We start from the raw sequence: 17878 nt of genomic DNA on the forward strand, positions 1-17878 counted from the left end.
AGGTGCGCGCAGACCCCCGTGCTCCTCGCGCCGCGGCGCCGCCGGATGACGTCAGAGCGCGGGTACACGTGGCGGCCGGCTGGCGTCAGCGGTGCCGGGAGGGAGGAGAGCGGTGCTGGTTCCGACGGCCCGGGTCAAGACAGGAGCGGGTTCGGGCGATGGGGAGAAGCCCACTGGCCGCGTCCGGGAGGCTGGCGCGCCTCGGCTGGTCTGCAGCGCTCCGTCCCCGACTCGGCCCAGCGCCCCCGCCCTTCAGCTGGGACCCGGGACCCGAGCTCCAGGGCCTGGGGCGTCACCTCGGGTCCCGTCTGGCAGCAGCCGGCGACGCTCCGCTCCCCTGCGCCCCAGGCCAGTGGCCCGCTCCCGCCGCCACCGCCGGCAGCCTGCGACCCCGCGGGCCCGCCCCTCGCTGCGCGCATGCGCCGCTCCTGCGGCTGCGCGTGCTGTCGGGAGGGGCCTCCGCGTTCCCTTCTTTCCCGGGACCGGCCCACTCCGGTCCCACCGAGGGGGGTGCGTTTTCCCTCGACCCCCGGGCTTCCTCCTGAGGGGGCGGCGGCGGCCACGGGCCCCCGTCTCTGGAGCGGGCTGCTCGGTGCCAATGTCCGCGGGGCCGCGGGCTGCAGCAGAGGCGCTGGGCGGTGCCGGCCGACCGCCCGTCCCTCGGCTCCCCCTCGGCGGCGGGCGGGATGGTGCGGCCCGCAGGGCTCGCGCGGCTCCCGCGCTTGGGCGGCCCGGCGCGGGCGGGGGCGCCGAGGGCGGGGGAGCGGGCCCGACTTGCAGGACCGGGCCGGGGCCGCGCGGGCCGCGCCGTTCGGGAGCGAGCCCCGCGGGCGGGCCTGGCGGGGCGGGAGCCGCCGCGGAGCCTTCGGGCCGCCGCGACCATGTCGGACCAGGCGCCCAAAGTTCCCGAGGAGATGTTCAGGGAGGTCAAGTACTACGCGGTGGGCGACATCGACCCACAGGTACCGCGTCGCCCCCGCCCCGACCCCCGCGTCCCCGGCCCGTCCTCGCTCCGGCCGCGCGTCAGGGCGCACAACGTCGGGGCCCCGCCGCCAGTTGCCCGCCGGCGTGGCTGCGTGGAGGCTGGGCCGCCTGGCGCCGAGCAGGCCGGTAGCGGCGCCGGAGGGGAGGGAGGGGAGAGGGAGCTGGTCTGTGGGCCCCGCGGTCGGGGAGGGAGGAAACTTGGGAGGGGTGCTGACCCCTGTAACAGGGGGAGGGGACCTGGGGGCCTGAGGGATCCGCGGCAGGAAGGGTTTGTGTCCGGACTGGGGGAGGAGGGCATTGGGAGGTGGGTCTGCCCTGCAGCCCTGCGCCGATTGTCCCCGTCCCCGCGCGGTGGGGGACCGGGGTGCTGTCTCGTGGCCGCCTCGCCCGCTTCCCACTCCGCTCCTTTCTGGGCGGAGTTCGGACCGGGCCGCCCTTCCCGCGGCATCCTCGGCGGTCTGGGCTTCCCTGACGCCCAGACGGTGGGTCCGAGCGTGGCGGGAGCTTCGGCCTGTGGAGCTGGTAGGGACGTGGGTCCCGGACTGCTGAGCGGACGGCTAGTCGCTCTGGTGTGGCAGCCACCCCAGGTCGCAGGTCTGCGGCTCGGTCATCTCGTGTGCGGCGGTGAACCCTCAGTTTACCACCAGCGGATGGTGTTCCTTGATTTCCCTAATGGGGTGAATTACACAGTAATGGAAAAATACCCTGGTAACGCCGTCACACTAAACATTTGACTTTTTTTGTCGTTTGGGCTCATGCCAAAGGATATCGTGGCTTTTCCTAAGTAGAACATGTGTTTGTGTTTGAACGTTAGAATGTTGTTTTTCCATTGTGGGAATTAACCGCAGCTGACTCTTCAGGTGATTCTTAACACTGTTCTTATTCCTAAAGTTTATCTTTACAGTTTTATCACCTGGGTGTCTCATTGGCCCTGAGTGCTAAGCTTGGAGACCTGCGGTCTGGGCCTCCTGAGTGGAGACCGATACTTAACAAGTAAAACTTGGGTGACCTAAAAGGATCTGTGGAAGGCTGATGGGCCTTGGCCTTCCAGAGGCTTTGCCTGTTGGTATCTTAGTAACTAAACTCCCTTGGATCACCACCTAGGTGGGTCCTTTCTCCACTGTAACTAAGGTAAAGAGGCTTTGAATTTAAAGGTAAACAGGTGCTGAGCTCAGAGGGCTGAACTGCCTGTAAGGTGCGGCTTCTCCCTTCCAGGGTTTCCCTTTGTTCACTGTCCACTGTTCTTCCCCTCTCTCATCCCACCCCCTATTTCATTTTAGGACTTTGGCTCTTAAGAGTGACCTGAGCCATGTGTTACTTAAAACCTGGAGCAGGCTGCACTGGAACCATGTTTACTCAACTGTGAATCAAGTTTAAGGGCTTAAAAATGTCCTTGCAAACCACTTCGATCTGAAACAGTATATTTTCTAAAAAGTTTAGAGTCAGGATATTCGATTCTCTGAATCTTATAAATGTGGGTTCAGAGAGTTCACGTGCGTTGGATGAACATCTAGTTCACTTCCACGTGTGGGGTGCACTCGGCTGCTCTGAGCGTGAAGCGTGCTCCTAGCGTCCGGCTCCTGGCCTCCACCCTCCCCGCAGCCTCCACTGCTGGCCGTGGCCTCTCTTCCCTTCCCGCTGCGGCGTCTCATTCACTCCCAAAGCTTTGCCCTGTCTCTGTAGTGGACTGAGGGCTCCACTCAGGCGGGACCCAGGTCTCATCCTCGATGCGCTGGGTGTCTTCCTCGTTCTTAGAGTGGCACCAAAGAAGGCCATGCCCTAAACTGAGACCTTTGTCTTCCCCCCGCACCCGCTCTTAGACGTGGTCCTCGGGAGCAGTGTGCTGTCGTTCCCCAGTTTCTCTTCCACGTGCCCCTTTCGGTCACCAGGTCTTGCTGCTTCTCTCACATCATCTTCTTGTCCCTGATGACCTTTTTCCAGTTAAGTTACCTGCCTCTTTCGCCTGAATTATTGCAGTTGTTTCTTAACAGGTGTCATGGCTCCAGTCCTGCAGTGTAAGTGCATTCTTCTTATGCTGACGGCAGTCTTTCTGTGAAGTCTGATCATGCCTCGTCCCTACTGACCAGCCCTCAGTGTCTCTCCAGGAGACATTCTGTATTTTATTTCAGGATAAAATACAAAGGTTTCTGCACAGCATCTACGAAGCACAGTTGACCGTCTAATCCACGTTCAGCCGTCCAGCGTGTTGAACGCTGCTCTCTCCACACGATGCACGTGTTTTTGCCTTGCTGACGCCTTTAAGTTCATAAGGATTCGGCTCCTATAGCTCTTCTTCCAGAAACGTTTCCGTTTATCAGAAACTACCTGTCCCCAAGCCTTTATGTTTGAGACATGGCGTGTCGCGTGCTAGCCCAGTCTCAGCACTTACGGTGCTGTGCTCACCTTGTCTGTCAGTCCTGTGTTCAAGACGGACCCTGTGTAGTACCTGCGTCACAGGAGCCTCCGTGCTTACCTGTCAGTGAATCAAGATTTGCTGCTTTTTGTTGTCCCCGTATGTTTCATTGCATATGACTTAGTGCAAGGTTATTAATCCTATGTGGAGAACATGGTGTGCGTTTATTAGAATTTTCACTGTAAATAATTTGTATAAATTGAGAATGAAATACAGCATTTTCCATTTTAATCTGTGTGGTTTTTTAAAGGTTATTCAGCTTCTAAAAGCTGGGAAAGCTAAGGAAGTGTCGTACAATGCGCTCGCCTCACACATCATTTCAGAAGACGGGGACAATCCGGAGGTGGGAGAAGCTCGGGAAGTCTTTGATTTGCCTGTAGTCAAGGTTGGTAGTAAATTTAATGAATTCTGTGCGCTTCATCAAGTACCTTGAAAGCAGTACGTTGAAGTTTCAGTGCAGCTCTTCTCACACTCTTTGCTGAGGTGCGGCTCTGGGTGGGAGATGCTCTTGGCATCTGAGGAACCATCCAGCAGAAGGCCCTTTACGTGAAATCAGGCTTCAGCAAGGTTTCTGCACGTTACAGCTTACGCACCTGCTGCGGGTGGCCCCATTTTGTCACCGTCTGGAAGTTGTCTAAGCCAAGGAAACGTGTTGAAGGCAGTGGACGTGCTGTCTTGAAGCAGATGACGTTGGTGAATTCTGCTAAGAAAGTTTATTGATTCCAAGAGGAACTCCTGGAACAGGGCTCCCTTCCATCCCCAGTGGCCAGGGGTCCTGATTTCCAGGCAGACAAGTCTAGGGGAGCCCTGCCCTCTCTGGGCTATGGCTCTGCTCTCCGACAAGGGTCACAGTGACCACTTGTCCCACTGTCCCTCTGGTGGCTCTCTGTTCCACTATCCAGCTTGACCTGCGGGTAGTTTATCCTAGAAAGTAGAGTCTCAGCTGGCGGGTGAATTGTTCAGTGTTGTTGATGTGCGCACTGTGCTGCTCTCTTGTGGCTGCTGGTTGAACTGACAGCTGTTAAATGTGCATTTTTAAAATTTAAGTTTATCATTTCGATCCTTCCGTTTTTTCTCATCATTTATAGTGTATATTTGTTTTAAAATGGTTCTGTTCCACTACCCTTTTTTTTCTCTTTTCCATGCTGTTACATGTGTTATCTTAAAAAAAAATCAACATGGCCGTTACTGTGGCTTAATAATGAGAGAGGGAGGAATTAGGAGAGAGCGCCACTGAGTCCAGCTGGGCAGCGGCGTTGCCGGCTGGCCGCTGCGAGGCCTGAATGCCGCCAGCGTCCAGGGTCTGAAACGCTGCCCTGCAGGCCTAGAAGCCTGATTTTGGAACCTAAGCCTGAAAGCAGATCTGTCTCACAAGAAGGTTCTCAAGAGGGTGCTGTGTAAGTCGGAATGACTGTTAACTTGCGACGGTGAGGATGGTGGTCGTGTTTCTGGCTGGATGCTTGCTTCCGCCTGGCCAGCGGCTCACTCCGCCCGAGCCTTTTTGAAGCCTGACAGCAGGTTCCTGCCGGCTTCACCTGCAGCCGCCTCGTAGGAGGGGTGGACCTGCCACGGACACTAGGCTGTGGACCCCGGCACCGGTTCCCTGGGGCCCTGTTTCGGCCTGTGGTTTGCTTCCACTCTTTCTTGGCTTGAGGGACTGTATCTCATCCCTTCCCCTGTCTGCAAACTTTTTTCCCCTCAGACAGTAGCCTGGAGCCTCTTATCAAAGTGACTTCACATGTTGTGTGGATTTCCTAGTGCACCTTGAAAGGGCAGCCTTGTTAACACGTTTGGGGCGCCCAGTCAGCTTCCGCAGACCACTTACTGCAGTGCTTCTTAAGTCCAGCGACCCCTCAAGCCCCTTTTTGTAGCAAATATTTTGTAATACCCCCTCTATTATCCTGAAATGAAATTCTTATGTACGGTAACATCATATAACTTGAATATATATTTGTATTTATATATAAATTGCCCAAACTGAAATGTAAAAAAAGAGGAAAACAGATAACAGAAAGTCTGCATTTCATTGTGTAAATACCCTGGAGGATGGGGTGTAGAATCACCGTGGACCTGGTCCTCTGTCCTGCAGACGCAGGTGCCGGCTGTGAGGTGACGGTGCAAAACGGTGACCCATCCTTGCTACAGTTCTGGGCTAAACAGCGCTGCCTCCTTCATTTTACACTGAAGTTGTGTTCCCAGGAAGGTCCGTCTGTAATACGGCTGCATACAAGCAGCCATCACCCAGCTCCCGCCGTGGTCACCATTCTCCCAGTCTAGCTGAGGTATCCCCATCCTACTCCCTTTGGCTGTAGTATTTTAAAACGACTCCCAGGCATCCTACTCTTTGATCTCTTTCAGCATTCCGGCCTGCTTTTAATTTTGTGGCAGCACCTATACTGTCCAGCGACTGCAGTGTTGCATTACAGGATGGTAGAATTTTCCAGAACCCATCCAGCAGTTTGCGCTCATTCCAGATAGTGCTGGTAGACCCTCGAGTTCTTGTCTGAACCTAGTAAGTTTCCTACTGGGGGTTGCTGTTAGTAGTGTGGTCTGTGTCCAGCTGAAGGCGGAGGCCTGGTTCTCTAAGTGCATATCCCTTGGCCTTTACCTTAATGTTAAATTTGACAAATACTTTAAAAATTTAGGCTTCCTTTTGCCCAGGGACAGTTTATCTTTCTCATATTTGAATTTTATGGATGTTTAAAACTTGCTTCTTTAGGCACCAAGATTTTTAAAATAATCTTTTTTAATGGAAATATTTTCCTCAGTGGCCTTGGGGCCTCTTAATTATGCTGATTTTCAGCAGTGAATTTATTTTAATATATTATTATCTGCCTTTGGATAATAGCTCCTTATTACTACTGTGCTTTTCTCGTTCTCCGTTTCTGCTTTATTATCATTAGCGTGTCCTCCTTCTTTGCTGCGTTATCTTATCTAGACTTACCCGGGTGAGGGCCGCAGGGAGTCTGTTCTGCTTTACTGCTGCCAGCCCTGCAGTCTGTAACCGGGACGCGCGTACTCGCTGCTCCCCAGCCCCCAGGGGCAGCTTTCCAGGGTGAATGCTGCATGCAGAGTCATAAGAGCTGCCTGTCCGGAGTGTGAGCTCCTCCGGTCGTTGGGCGCTTCCCTTCCACTGGACGCGGGAGGAGCCGTACCCACAGCATCCGAGTCGTATTGCAGTGCGTTGACCTAGGCTCTGAGAATCCTGCTGACATGAGACAAAGGGGTGGCCGGGAAAACTGGTCTCAGGCAAGCCTCCCTCGTGCTCCCACGCCGCCGGGGAACAGCAGAGGGCTCTGGTGTCACTGCTGGGAATAAGGCTCGGCCCACGCGAGGGTGTCCTGAATGCAGGAGGAGTGGTGGCCAGTTCCCTCCCGTCCAGCTGGAGTCTCCCCAGGACTGCAAGAAGCGAACAGCCGCTGGAGACACTGCGCGTGGAGATGTTGCACACTCCCTTCCAGCTTGGTGGCTTCATCCGCCAAATTAGTTACACACTTGGCAGAATTATCAAATCATCATGAAGTGATTAACCCAAGTAGAGCCAGTCTTTATTTTATAAAACGTGTAATACTTCTATGCTTTTTCACAGACGTTACACTTACTTATAAACTTATGCTGAGAAATTGTCGATGTTACCTGAAAAATGAGGAGGGGGTACTTTGATTTCTAAAGTTCTTTCAAGGTGTATACGATGCATGAGAAATGGGTGTGTATTTATGTTTCAGGTGGCTGAAGCTTCTGGAAGTCAGCTGGCTAAATGGGTTATTACTGTATTTTTACATGGTAATCCTGTGAAGCAGAGCCATCAGGATAATGATTAATGTAATTTTCAAAATTAAATGTAGAAATAATGAGGTAATTTTTCAAAAATGTAAATTACCAGAAAGGTAGTAATTAGTCTAAGGTTTTATAATTAATCTGAGTTTTGCAATTCATAAAAAGATTACCAGACAGTTAGAAATCCTTTCTGTGATTTACAAACATTGTATCTACTTGGCTTCACTGAAAAAAACTCACGAATTCATACCTGACTGGATTCAGGACTCCAGAAGGAAACGTAGCGGGGCTGTTTGTACCTCAGATGGGGGTAGGGAGGGCTGTCAGTTCCCCATCCCCCCAGTTGTGAGGACAGTTTCTAGCCGGCCTAGAGGCTTAAGCAGTAGAAAGTGTGTAAACCTAGAATTTAAATTTCCAGGGACTTCCCTGGAGGCGCAGTGGTTAAGAATCCTCCTGCCAATGCAAGGGACACGGGTTTGAGCCATGGTCTGGGAAGATCCCACATGCCGCAGAGCAACTAAACCTGTGCGCCACAACTGCTGAGCCTGTGCTCTAGAGCCCGCGAGCCACAACTACTGAAGCCCACGTGCTGCAACTACTGAAGCCCGCGCTCTGCAACGAGAGAAGCCACCCACCGCAACGAGAAACCCGTGCACCGCAACGAAGAGTAGCCCCCGCTCGCTCGCTGCAACTAGAGAAAGCCCGCGCACAGCAACGAAGACCCCGTGCAGCCAAAAATAAATAAATTTCTATACATAATAATTTTTTAAGATCTGGTAGTGTTTCATTCTATAATTGGGCTTTTCACCTTGGGCACTAATAGCTAACGTTCCACTCTGATGTTTCTGCTACGTGACTACTCGTGACTGTAATCTGGATGCTGTGTAATCGGTTGTAACAGAGCCTTTACTTTTCTAGGAGCTTCACTAGTAACGTGACGACACGTTGAGTATGAACTGGAACTGTGCTTTGACTTGCGTTAATGTTTTCTTTTTCAGCCTTCTTGGGTGATTCTGTCCGTTCAGTGTGGAGCTCTTCTGCCGTATCCTTTGTGGGGAAGTGGGGCGGGATGGGCTGAGGACTGAAGTGGTCTTCGCTTGCTGAGCTGGCTCATTAGTTAGGGGAGGTGGTCTTGTGTTCACTCTATCTCTGCTCTTTCCATCCTGTGTCCAGGTGTGTGTACCTGATCCTTGTCATTACCCCTGGGGGGCCGGGGCGGGGTGGGGCGACCAGCTGTGTGGAAGCAGCTCTGGGCTGGGACCCAAGGCCCAAGCTCTAGTTCTTCTGCGACTCGGCTTTAGGACCTCGGCTGGTCTGGACCTCAGTTCTGTTATCTTTGAAATAGATGGTTTTTGTGGTGTCTAGTTAGATGGACTATTTCTAAAATTCTAAGTCTGTGTGAACCAAATCATGAATTGTTTGAAGAATAAATTGGAGAAGAGAACATCAGGACATTTTTAGTTTTATATCATGCACCATTATTCTTTTTAATTACATTGGTTTATTAATTCAGGACCCATGTTGATCACCTGCTGTGGGCCTGGTTCTGAAAACAGAGGGGTCGACAGGGCCTCATTCCTGCCCCCAAGGAGCTGCCCCGCACTACGTGTTGGTTCATTCAGCGTTTCCTGAGTGTGGCCCTGGAACTACCCAGCCCACACACACACTGACACACACTGCGCTGGAAGCAGGAGTGAGCCCTCTGCAGCCTGCTGTCCTGTGCTCTAGGCCTCAGAGTCCCTGTTTTCACCCTGGAAGTGGTAAGCTTCCCTGCAGGGTCATTCCAGGCATAATCTGATTTTGGAGGTCACTTCTGTTAAGGTACCTGATACTGTGCGGTCATGATGTCCTAGTGTTAGACCCGGGCAGAGGTGATGTTGTTTACCGTGTTGTGCGGCTCTGCCAGGCATCTACTACTGAATCGATGCGGGTGGAGGGAATCTTCGTGTATTAAATATGTATAGGAGACCTCAGATAAACAAAGAAAATACCTCCTTCCAAGCAGTTCTTAGAGGACGTGCACAACTTTTAGCAGCTCCAGCTCCAACATTCTGAGATTTCTCTTCCACAGTCTGAAGGGTTAACGGAAATTGGTTCCTGGTTTGTTTTTGGCCTTGGTTTTTTAGGAGTTTGAGTTGTGTTTGTTTGTTTTCTTTACGAGCACAGGTGAAAGAAGACTGGGAGTGGAAAGGGTGTTTTTGAGGATAAGAGGCTAGTTTTTCCTGGCCTGGATCGTGCACTCGCTACGCAAGGGTTTCCTGAGAAGTTGTCACTTTGTTTGAGCACTTACTGCCTGTTTTCCCAAGGAAGGTTAAAGGAGCAGAAAGAACTCCTGAGACTCGGTTAGGCAGCACACTCTTAGCCTCTGTTCACGTTTCCCCAGGTCTTTGGAAGTAGACAGTCCCTGAACTAAGGTAGGAGGATGGAGACAGAGCCTGGATGATGGGGCTGAAGGCGTGATGTTGGGGTCTGAGGAGCTCAGGGCAGCCAGGCAGGCCCGAATCCCTGTGCGGTTTTCTCAGACCTGGGTAGGAGACTTCCAAACTGCAAGAAAATTTTCAGTCTGATCTTTTTTCTTAATTCACCTATCTCAGGAGGTGTACTTTTCTCCTGTAGGGAAAGAGAAGTAATACTTTAACCCATTTGAATTCTAGACACTCCAGATTCTTAAAAAAGTCATGTTTGCTTTGAATGGACCGTAAAGTACAGGCACCTAGAGGTCATGTCTGCTTATGGAGAGCCCTGTGCCCAGTGTCTGCACTCTGTAAGCTCTCAGAAAACGTGTTGAATGAATTTGAAAGTCAGATCTTTAGAACTGGGGAGAATCTTGGGAGTTATATATACTAACTTTTGTTTTAACAAAGGGAAAACTGAAGCTCAGGGTTGTCTTGCCCAAATTCAGAGAGTTCGTGATGGTAATAAAACTAGAAGTCAAGTTCTTTTATGAAAGACTCTGCTGTGTGACAGAAGTAATCATGTTAAAGTAAACTTAAGACCTTCAATTTGCTTTTAAAATAATCACTATGCCATATGTGGTTGTGTACATGTATAGGCATGTGTGTGTTTATATATGTGTATATAGTTAGATGTTTTTTCCATGAGTATGTTATGCCCATTTTATTGATGATATAAGTGGAGAGATTGGATTTGAAAATGCACTTTACGGAAAACCTCTCAGTTCTTTCTGCGCTGTCAACTTCTCTTTTTTCCAGTCTGCCCTGCACTCTTCTTTGGTCAACTTAAGTCTGTCTCTTTCCTAAATGGATTGAATGGGAAGCAGAGGGTGGGCAGTGTCCAAACGGGCCAATAGGAAATGTCTCTTAGTGAAACAGAGCTTGCACTCATCTCATCTCATTGGAATCTTAATAACTGTAAAACAGAGTCAATGGCTTTTCTCCAGAGTCATGTCAGATTTTCTTTGGAATCACTGCCTGCCTCTCTCAGGTAAGCATAGTACAATTGGTCTTGTGTTATTTCCACATAACAGCTCTGAGTTTTTATATGATTGGATTTATGATGTATTTGTAAACCAGTGTTATTTACTAAACTGCATATTCAGTATGACCTTATGACACACTTCAAATGATTTAAATATTCATACTTAGTCTTAAGATTTAGAGCTTTAATGGGTGAAAGTGGTCTTTCTAAAGGATTACAAAGATTTAAAACTTGAATATGAAAACGTAGTAAAAATGATGAAATTGAAAGATGACAAGGAAAATTCATTCAGAAATAAAGGCAGAGAATTTTATTAATAAATAAGGGGCTCATGCAGATCAATAAAAGAAAAAAATAAGACCTCAGTAAGCAAGGCAGAAAAATGAATTTACAACTTTATAAAGAGGAATTACAAATAAGTATAATAAAACATTTGATACACTTTATAAACAAAGACGTGAACTTCTTAATAGCGCTGAGATAAGATTTTCTGCTTATCAAATTTGTAACAGTATGTTCGGTGGTGGTGGAGCTGCAGACAAGCTTCCCCTCTCCCGGCAGGAGTGCAGTTCAGTGCAGCGGTTTTCTAGAAAAGTTGAGCCAGGTCAGAGCCATAAAATAGTCTTTCTGCTTCCCCTGCAGTTCTCTTACATTTAGAAGTTCATCCCAAATTGATAGAAATGAGGGCAGATTGATGCATAAAGGTGTTCAGCGCAGCTTTATTTATAAGAGGGTAAATTTGGAAACAGATGATCCACGATTTGGAAATGTTTAAGAAACCTGTTCTGTACACTTACATACTAATCTAGCTATGTAGCCAGTTGTGAATTTTGTTTTATGAATATATGTAAAGACATGGGGAATGTCTTAACTGGGGAAGAAGCAGGATATAACATAGTTATGTACAGTATTACATCAACCAAATATAATATATAGGAAATATCTGTAAGAGGGACCAAAATGTTAACGGCAATGAATTCTGGGTAGTGTGAGAAGTGAATGTTTAATATTGTTTTATGGTTTTCTGTCCTCTCAACCCCCTAGGTAAAAAACCCTCAAACAGTAAACAATTATGAAAAATCAAGTTGGTGTTGTTTAAACTCACTTTTTAGGTTACATGGAACAATTAGTAGCCGTTGGGCAGGAAGAAGCACAGTTTAAAGGGCTCCCATTTTCTCTGACCTCAGTAGCCTCATCCCGGTCTGTAGTTCTTAAGGTGATAGTTCTGAGAAGGCGTTTAGTCTTCCATCCCTGTGGAAGCCTTTGAGAAAGGGATGTATCAAGGATGCTAGGTGAGACGAAAGGGAGTTTGATTATGGTCTTGCCTTTTTCGTACACCTTTGTAGTAGAGGATTATGGGACCAGGTGATACTAGCTTAATACTGTTAGACTGTCGGCCAGACTCGGCTCTTCATTCAAACGGTATCACCACGATCCCTTCTCTGTCCAAGCAATAAGTAAAATTAACTTTGTCATTGTGTTTTTATGTCTCGTAAATTCTGAAAGTTCTTTAAAATTATAAAATCCTCTGTTTTTGCTACATTGATTTAATAGAGATCCTTGAAAAGTTGGCTTTTTTTCCCCTTAAGAACCAGAATTTTGTTGGTATTTGTATTTTTCAGCATTTTTCACACCTTTGCTATAAATGTATATTTACATGTTGGTGATCTTTAAAGTTGGCTAAAATGAAAATCTTCTCATGATGGGTACTGTGGTTACACGTAATTTTTATTGTTTATACTCCTCTGTATGTTCCAAATGTATAATAAATATCAGAAAAGTTTTTTAAATGAAAATATTTTATTACTCCTTATGCATAAACACAATGTACTGTGGCTAAAATGTAAATTTTGCATTTAAGTATATTTGTATGGATTGGATTTCTGGGCTCATGATTCAGAGCCCGCTATCCAGAGAGCGAGGAAGAAGCCGGGGCAGGGAGTCCTGTGGGTATTTTCTGGGATCAAGGTCATAGTGACGTGGTACTTAGCGGACCTGACTTGGGAAATATAAAAGAACATCAAGAGCGTGTGAATTTAAAACAGGGTTTAAAGTTAGGGGTTAGACATGTTTAAATGTTAACTGTGAGTTTAGCACTGGAGAACCTGGTAGTCTTGGAGAGAAATAGAACCGAGATTACATTTCACAAAGGCTCTGGCACGTGTAATAGGTTATTATGCGGTACATTTAACATCTGTGGTTTTAGTGTGCGTGGCACACGTGCAGGATGGGCTAAATCAGGGGCACGGGTGTTGGGGTGTGAGTTTAGAGAAGGTGGCGCTGGTGTAGACTGTGGGATCAGGAAAGCCTTGGTGGAGGCGGCAAGATGTGAGGGGCCTGAAACGACGGGCAGAACTGGCGCGGAGCCGGATGGGGGCACAGAGGCTCGTGCGAGGGGACCGGCCTCAGAACAGGCCGTGTGGCTGGGAGGAGAGGAGGAGAACAAGCGCGCAGGCAGGCGGGCAGAGAATACAGGAAACTCGATAAAGTAGCCGCTGTTTCACTCTTCTTGTATATTTAATCTTGGATTGCAAACGCAGACGTTTGCATTAGAACATTTGGAAAACACAGGAAAAAAGCAAGCAAATTAAAATCACTTGCAGTCTTGTAGGTGGAACTGGTCTGGGAGCTCTAAGCAGGACAGAGGGCAGGGTAAGGATGGGAATGTGGACAGGAGGGCCAGTCACAGTCTTTAGACTTGAGATGAGGATTTGGACCCAGGTTAGCACCGTGTAGAAGACGACGGCGTGGATCTAAGGAACGGCTGGGAATCGGAAGGTCTTGGTGACTTGGGGGATGCTGTGCAAAGGGAGGAGCCGGTGCTCACAGGGGGCCTCTGCGTGCAGAGCCTGTGGTGGGTGCTCCACAGGAGGCCACTAGGCAGATGACTTCCTTTTCCAAAGTAGGAACATTGCCGGACGTGGGAAACAGAGAGGACTCTGGCTCCTGGGGGAAGATGAAGTCGGACTGAAGCCCCTCGCTGTCCGAGTGTCGGGCCTGGGAGATGCAGCGTGAGGGGCTGAGAGCTACTGCTTCGTTGCAGAGTGGCTAGAGAGGGGAGCAGGTAGTCAGGAATAGAGCCTTGCGTAACATGTGGGGTTATGGGGAGATCCGGGGAGAAAGGGGACTTGGAAGTAGACAGAGGTGGTGGCCGGAGGGAGGGGTGTTATGCTTAGGGACCGAGAACAAAGTCAGACGTAGTGGTTGGTTTTATTGCGGGGACAGAGCAGGGCCCCAGGGAGCAGTGCGGAGCGACAGTTGGTGCCCCTCCATGCTGCTCGTTGACCCGGGAGCGGGAAGACGGCAGCGCGGTGCTCTGTGGCTGGCACACAGGCTTAGGGGTCTAGGTGGACCTCGGGTTCTGGGCTGAGGAGCTACAGGTGAGGTCAGTGGAGGAGGAGAACGGGGACCCCGTGAAGGAAGCGGGGGGCGTGCGGGCATCTGGGAAGCAGCCCGGCTGCAGGTGTTTCTCCGGGTGGGGAGCGGCTGGGGCTGGAGTGGACCAAGGCGGACGCAGCGAGTGCCCTGGCGGAATTTTATAGCCTTTTAAGCACATTCGTTAGGAATAACAGAGTCGGTATGATCTTTATGGGTCAGTTACTGCACTTATTCTCACAATTCGCCACTCGTGATGGTGAAAAGAAAGCTTTGCTTTATTTGAGTAAAGATCATTCAGCTAAGACTGGGGAAGGCTTTACCTGATACTAGTTCATACGAAGAAGCCCTGGTTCAGAAAAGTGCACTGGGGACACTAGTATTTTGTGGTTGCTAAAAAATGTGAATTCAGCAGTTGTGAGACATACTAACAAACGTATGTTCAGTGTGCAGCGAAAGGACTTCGGTTCACCAAATACGTGAGGATGCTTTGTGACAGGAACAACGCCCAGGGGTGCGGATAAATGAGGATACAGTTCCCCCCCTCGGGTGAGGGCACAGTCCAGAAGGGGAATGTCACATATGCGGAGCTGAAGCGGGTGCAGGGTGTGGGAGCAGTACCAGGAGGGGCGATCACGACAGTTAACCTGCACCTAGTAGACCTCTGGAGCACCTGCGCACGCACACGTGCACACGGCAGGCAGGCAGGGCTCCAGCGCTGTGAAAGGACTGTTTGCTTGGTGGTTCTCAGTGACCTTCTGTCTTTTCCCGTCAGGGTGTTGATACAAGCTGGAGCTCTTTGTTGGAGTCTTCCAGAGCTCTCCAGGGAGAGGTAGGGAAGGGAGCTTGTGCCAGCAGAAGTTGGGAAGCACAGACATCACCTGCCTTCTTCTGAGCCGGTATTGATGCAGGCTGAGGCCTCTGTTGTAATGTGCTGGGTAGGTCGCGGGGACAGGTCACGAGTCTGATGGAGAGCCTGGCCAGGGTCCTCATTTAAATCTGGAGGACTAAAGAGATCAAAGCCTTTCCATTCTGTATCTCAATCCACAGATATTTCTTGACTGCCTACCCATGTGCCTGGTACTGTACTAGGTCCTGTCGAAGGTACCAGAGTGGAGGACGTGATTCTCACCTAAGGCTCCAGTCGGTAGGATGGTAGCTCGCAAGCAAGACGGGACGAGGAGAGCTTGTGGGGCTGCAGCCAGGAGTGTCTGGCGGGGAGACCTGGAGAAGGAGGGCGCCCCCGGGGCACAGAGGGAAGCCCTTCCTCCAGAGGGACGCGGGTGGAGGTGTGGCCTCTGCTCGGGGACAGAGGTGCGCATTCAGAAGGGGCAGCTTGCTGTGGGAGTGCAGGGGCCGTGGGCGCTGAGCCGAGGCTAGGGGCGGGGCACGGAGGCAGGGAGAGCAGCTCAGGTGAGGGGCCGCAGGTCAGAGCGCAGGTGTGGCAGCAGCTGGGAGCAGGACCAGGGCTGAGGCACACACAGATCAGGAAAGCCCGAGACACCGCCTGGAAACTTCCAGATCTCAGCCATAAGGTGTTGAGGAGACATCCAGGCTTTCTTAGCTGAGACCGTAGACTTGTAGTTTAGGAAGATTACTTTTTTAAAAAAAGAAAAGCACTTTCCCCCAGTTATAAAATTAATGCTCTTGAAAATTTGGAAAATACAGAAAAGTATTAAAATTAAAATGTCCCCATAATCCTGTCACCACTAGGTAACTATCATTAACATTTTGCTGTGGAAAGAGCATTCTTAATTATGCCGATACAGATTCATTGAATGAGCTGGTTCGCGCATTCAGTCATTTAACCCAAACGTACGCCGATGAAGAATCTGGTTCTCAGAGGTTTTCCGAGTTGCTCTTAGCTGGAGTTTGGAGGCCCTGTGTCCATTCCAGGCCTCCCTTCTTCCCGATGTGATGGTCTTTCCACAGCAACTTCCTGTGCCCTGTTGAGACCCGGGCCAGGATCCAGGCCAGCAGGGTACAGGACTAGAGTTACTGCAGTCAGTGAAATAAAAATAATACCTAACTGATGGGTGGCCAGTCTTTGTGATAAAGCCATATCTAGATTATGGGTTTTCCTTCATTTTAAATAAAGATTATATAATGATTCATTAGAGTAATCTGTATTACCGTGTAATTAAATCTCACCTCCAAAGGCTGCAGGATGTAAATGTTTTTGTGAAAGTCTCTAAGAAAAATAACATCTTCTGATCCAGTATCCTGAAATGTGACACTGACTTACTAAATTAAAGAGAGAGAAGATAATGATTTTTCAGGTGATTTTATAAAATTAGTGTGCTCTTGTTAGTATTCACAGAGTAGTATGGAATGCAAAATAATTTCTAGGAATATTTGTGAAATGGATGAGAGTAGCTATAGAATGTTAGATTTTTGGCCGGCTGAATAATGGCAGTTAACAAGGAAAAAACATGCTATTTGTCAACACTTTAAAAAAATTAACTTGAGACAAAGTTCAGAAGTCTTAACCATAATTCACAGTTTATAATAAGTTATGTAGAAAAAAGTTGACTTAGAGGATTATCTTAGGATTAACACCTTTATTTTTCTTAAATATTTCTTTTGTCTTTGAGACGCTAAAATTTATTTTTTAGTAATTACGTTTGGTAGTAACCGCCCTTAGAGAAGCAGTCTAGAGCAGTGGGAAAATACAGCTTGGAGCCGGGTCTGGGTTTCCAGTTACTAGCTGTCATTTCTGTGAGTGTGCACCCCACCACCGGGTCACGGGGACTAGGGGTGGACGCGGAGCCCTTGGCACAGTTCCTGGCACATAGGAGGCAGGCAATAAATGGTAGCTGGTCGGTTGTTGTAGTGAAACCTGTTGTACCACGTGAGCCGTTACATCTGGAGTCTCCACTTCATCGCTCAGCAAGCATAAGAATTGTTCCTTTTATGCTTGCCTTATTTTCTGTGTGTTTGATACTTACGTTTTCCCCTGAGCTTACGCACCACTGTATTTTTACCTTTTATTTTATCCATTTCATAGTTAGTATTTGTTATCCATTGATTATTAAGGAGTTCCTTAAATATGATTTTGATACTATTGTATGTAAACATTTAAAAAATGACACAGGTGCAAGATGGAATGGTGTACTAGTTCTTTTTCCTATCATTTTTGTTATAGAACGAAATAATCCTCCATTCAATCCCTGGAGTGTGGATATAAGTATTTTTCAGTTTACTTGGTGACAAGGCAAAAAAAGTGACGATTATAAAACTCACGATAGGAGTAAAAGTTTTTATTATAACAAGCAAATAGCTAGAAGCTCATCTGTTTTCCCCACTAATACCCTTAGGTTAATTTCATTCAGTAAGGGAGAAAGTAGATAAAGCAAAATTGTCATGATGTCACAGTGTATTTTAATCATAAAGTGAGCAAGTAGGTAAGCAGAGGTGGAGCCTCCTGATGCAAGCTTGCTTTCTGGTCCCTGCCAGGTGTCCCCTGAGGACAGAAGCGCCCTGTGGGCTATGCTCACCTTCCATGGCGGGGGCTGCCAGCTGACTCTCGACAAGAAGTGCACGCACCTGGTTGTTCCAGAACCAAAGGGGGTAAGTGTCCCATGTACGTTCTCCTTTTGAATGTCATTTAAGTATTCCCAGTAATCAGATATCTTCTTTGAACTTCGTTTAAATTAACTGGATTCCGTTTTACAAAAACTGATAACATTAATTTATATTATTTATACACAGCTTCATTCCACAAAGGATGTGAGAGGATTATAAATTTTGTTTTGAGCCAGATGTGACTTTTAAAGACAAAGAAATTTGGGTTGATTTCATGTTGAAAATAGGACAGTTTTTTGAATCTCTAAGAGTTTCCTTCCACGTCCACTGGAGCTTCGGTTCGTTTTTGTGAAAGTACGTGTTGGT

The 17878-nt window shown here is 48.7% G+C and overlaps 1 protein-coding gene across 1 annotated transcript in view; it reads left to right on the forward strand.

The window, feature by feature from the left end:
* Nucleotides 1-745: 745 nt before the first annotated feature.
* Nucleotides 746-17878, forward strand: part of PAXIP1 (PAX interacting protein 1) — a 48075-nt gene continuing 30942 nt past the window's right edge. The window contains exons 1-5 of the mRNA XM_089917960.1: nucleotides 746-962; nucleotides 3648-3782; nucleotides 8173-8216; nucleotides 10555-10618; nucleotides 17444-17557. Coding sequence (XP_089774086.1) covers nucleotides 882-962; nucleotides 3648-3782; nucleotides 8173-8216; nucleotides 10555-10618; nucleotides 17444-17557 — 438 coding nt within the window. The 5' untranslated portion in view covers nucleotides 746-881. The remainder of the gene's footprint in view (nucleotides 963-3647; nucleotides 3783-8172; nucleotides 8217-10554; nucleotides 10619-17443; nucleotides 17558-17878) is intronic.

This window comes from Delphinapterus leucas, chromosome 9, assembly GCF_059928025.1.
Source record: "Delphinapterus leucas isolate spDelLeu-1000000601 "Yukka" chromosome 9, BTC_Dleu_Yukka2, whole genome shotgun sequence".
In the NCBI taxonomy this organism is placed as follows: Eukaryota; Metazoa; Chordata; class Mammalia; order Artiodactyla; family Monodontidae; genus Delphinapterus; species Delphinapterus leucas.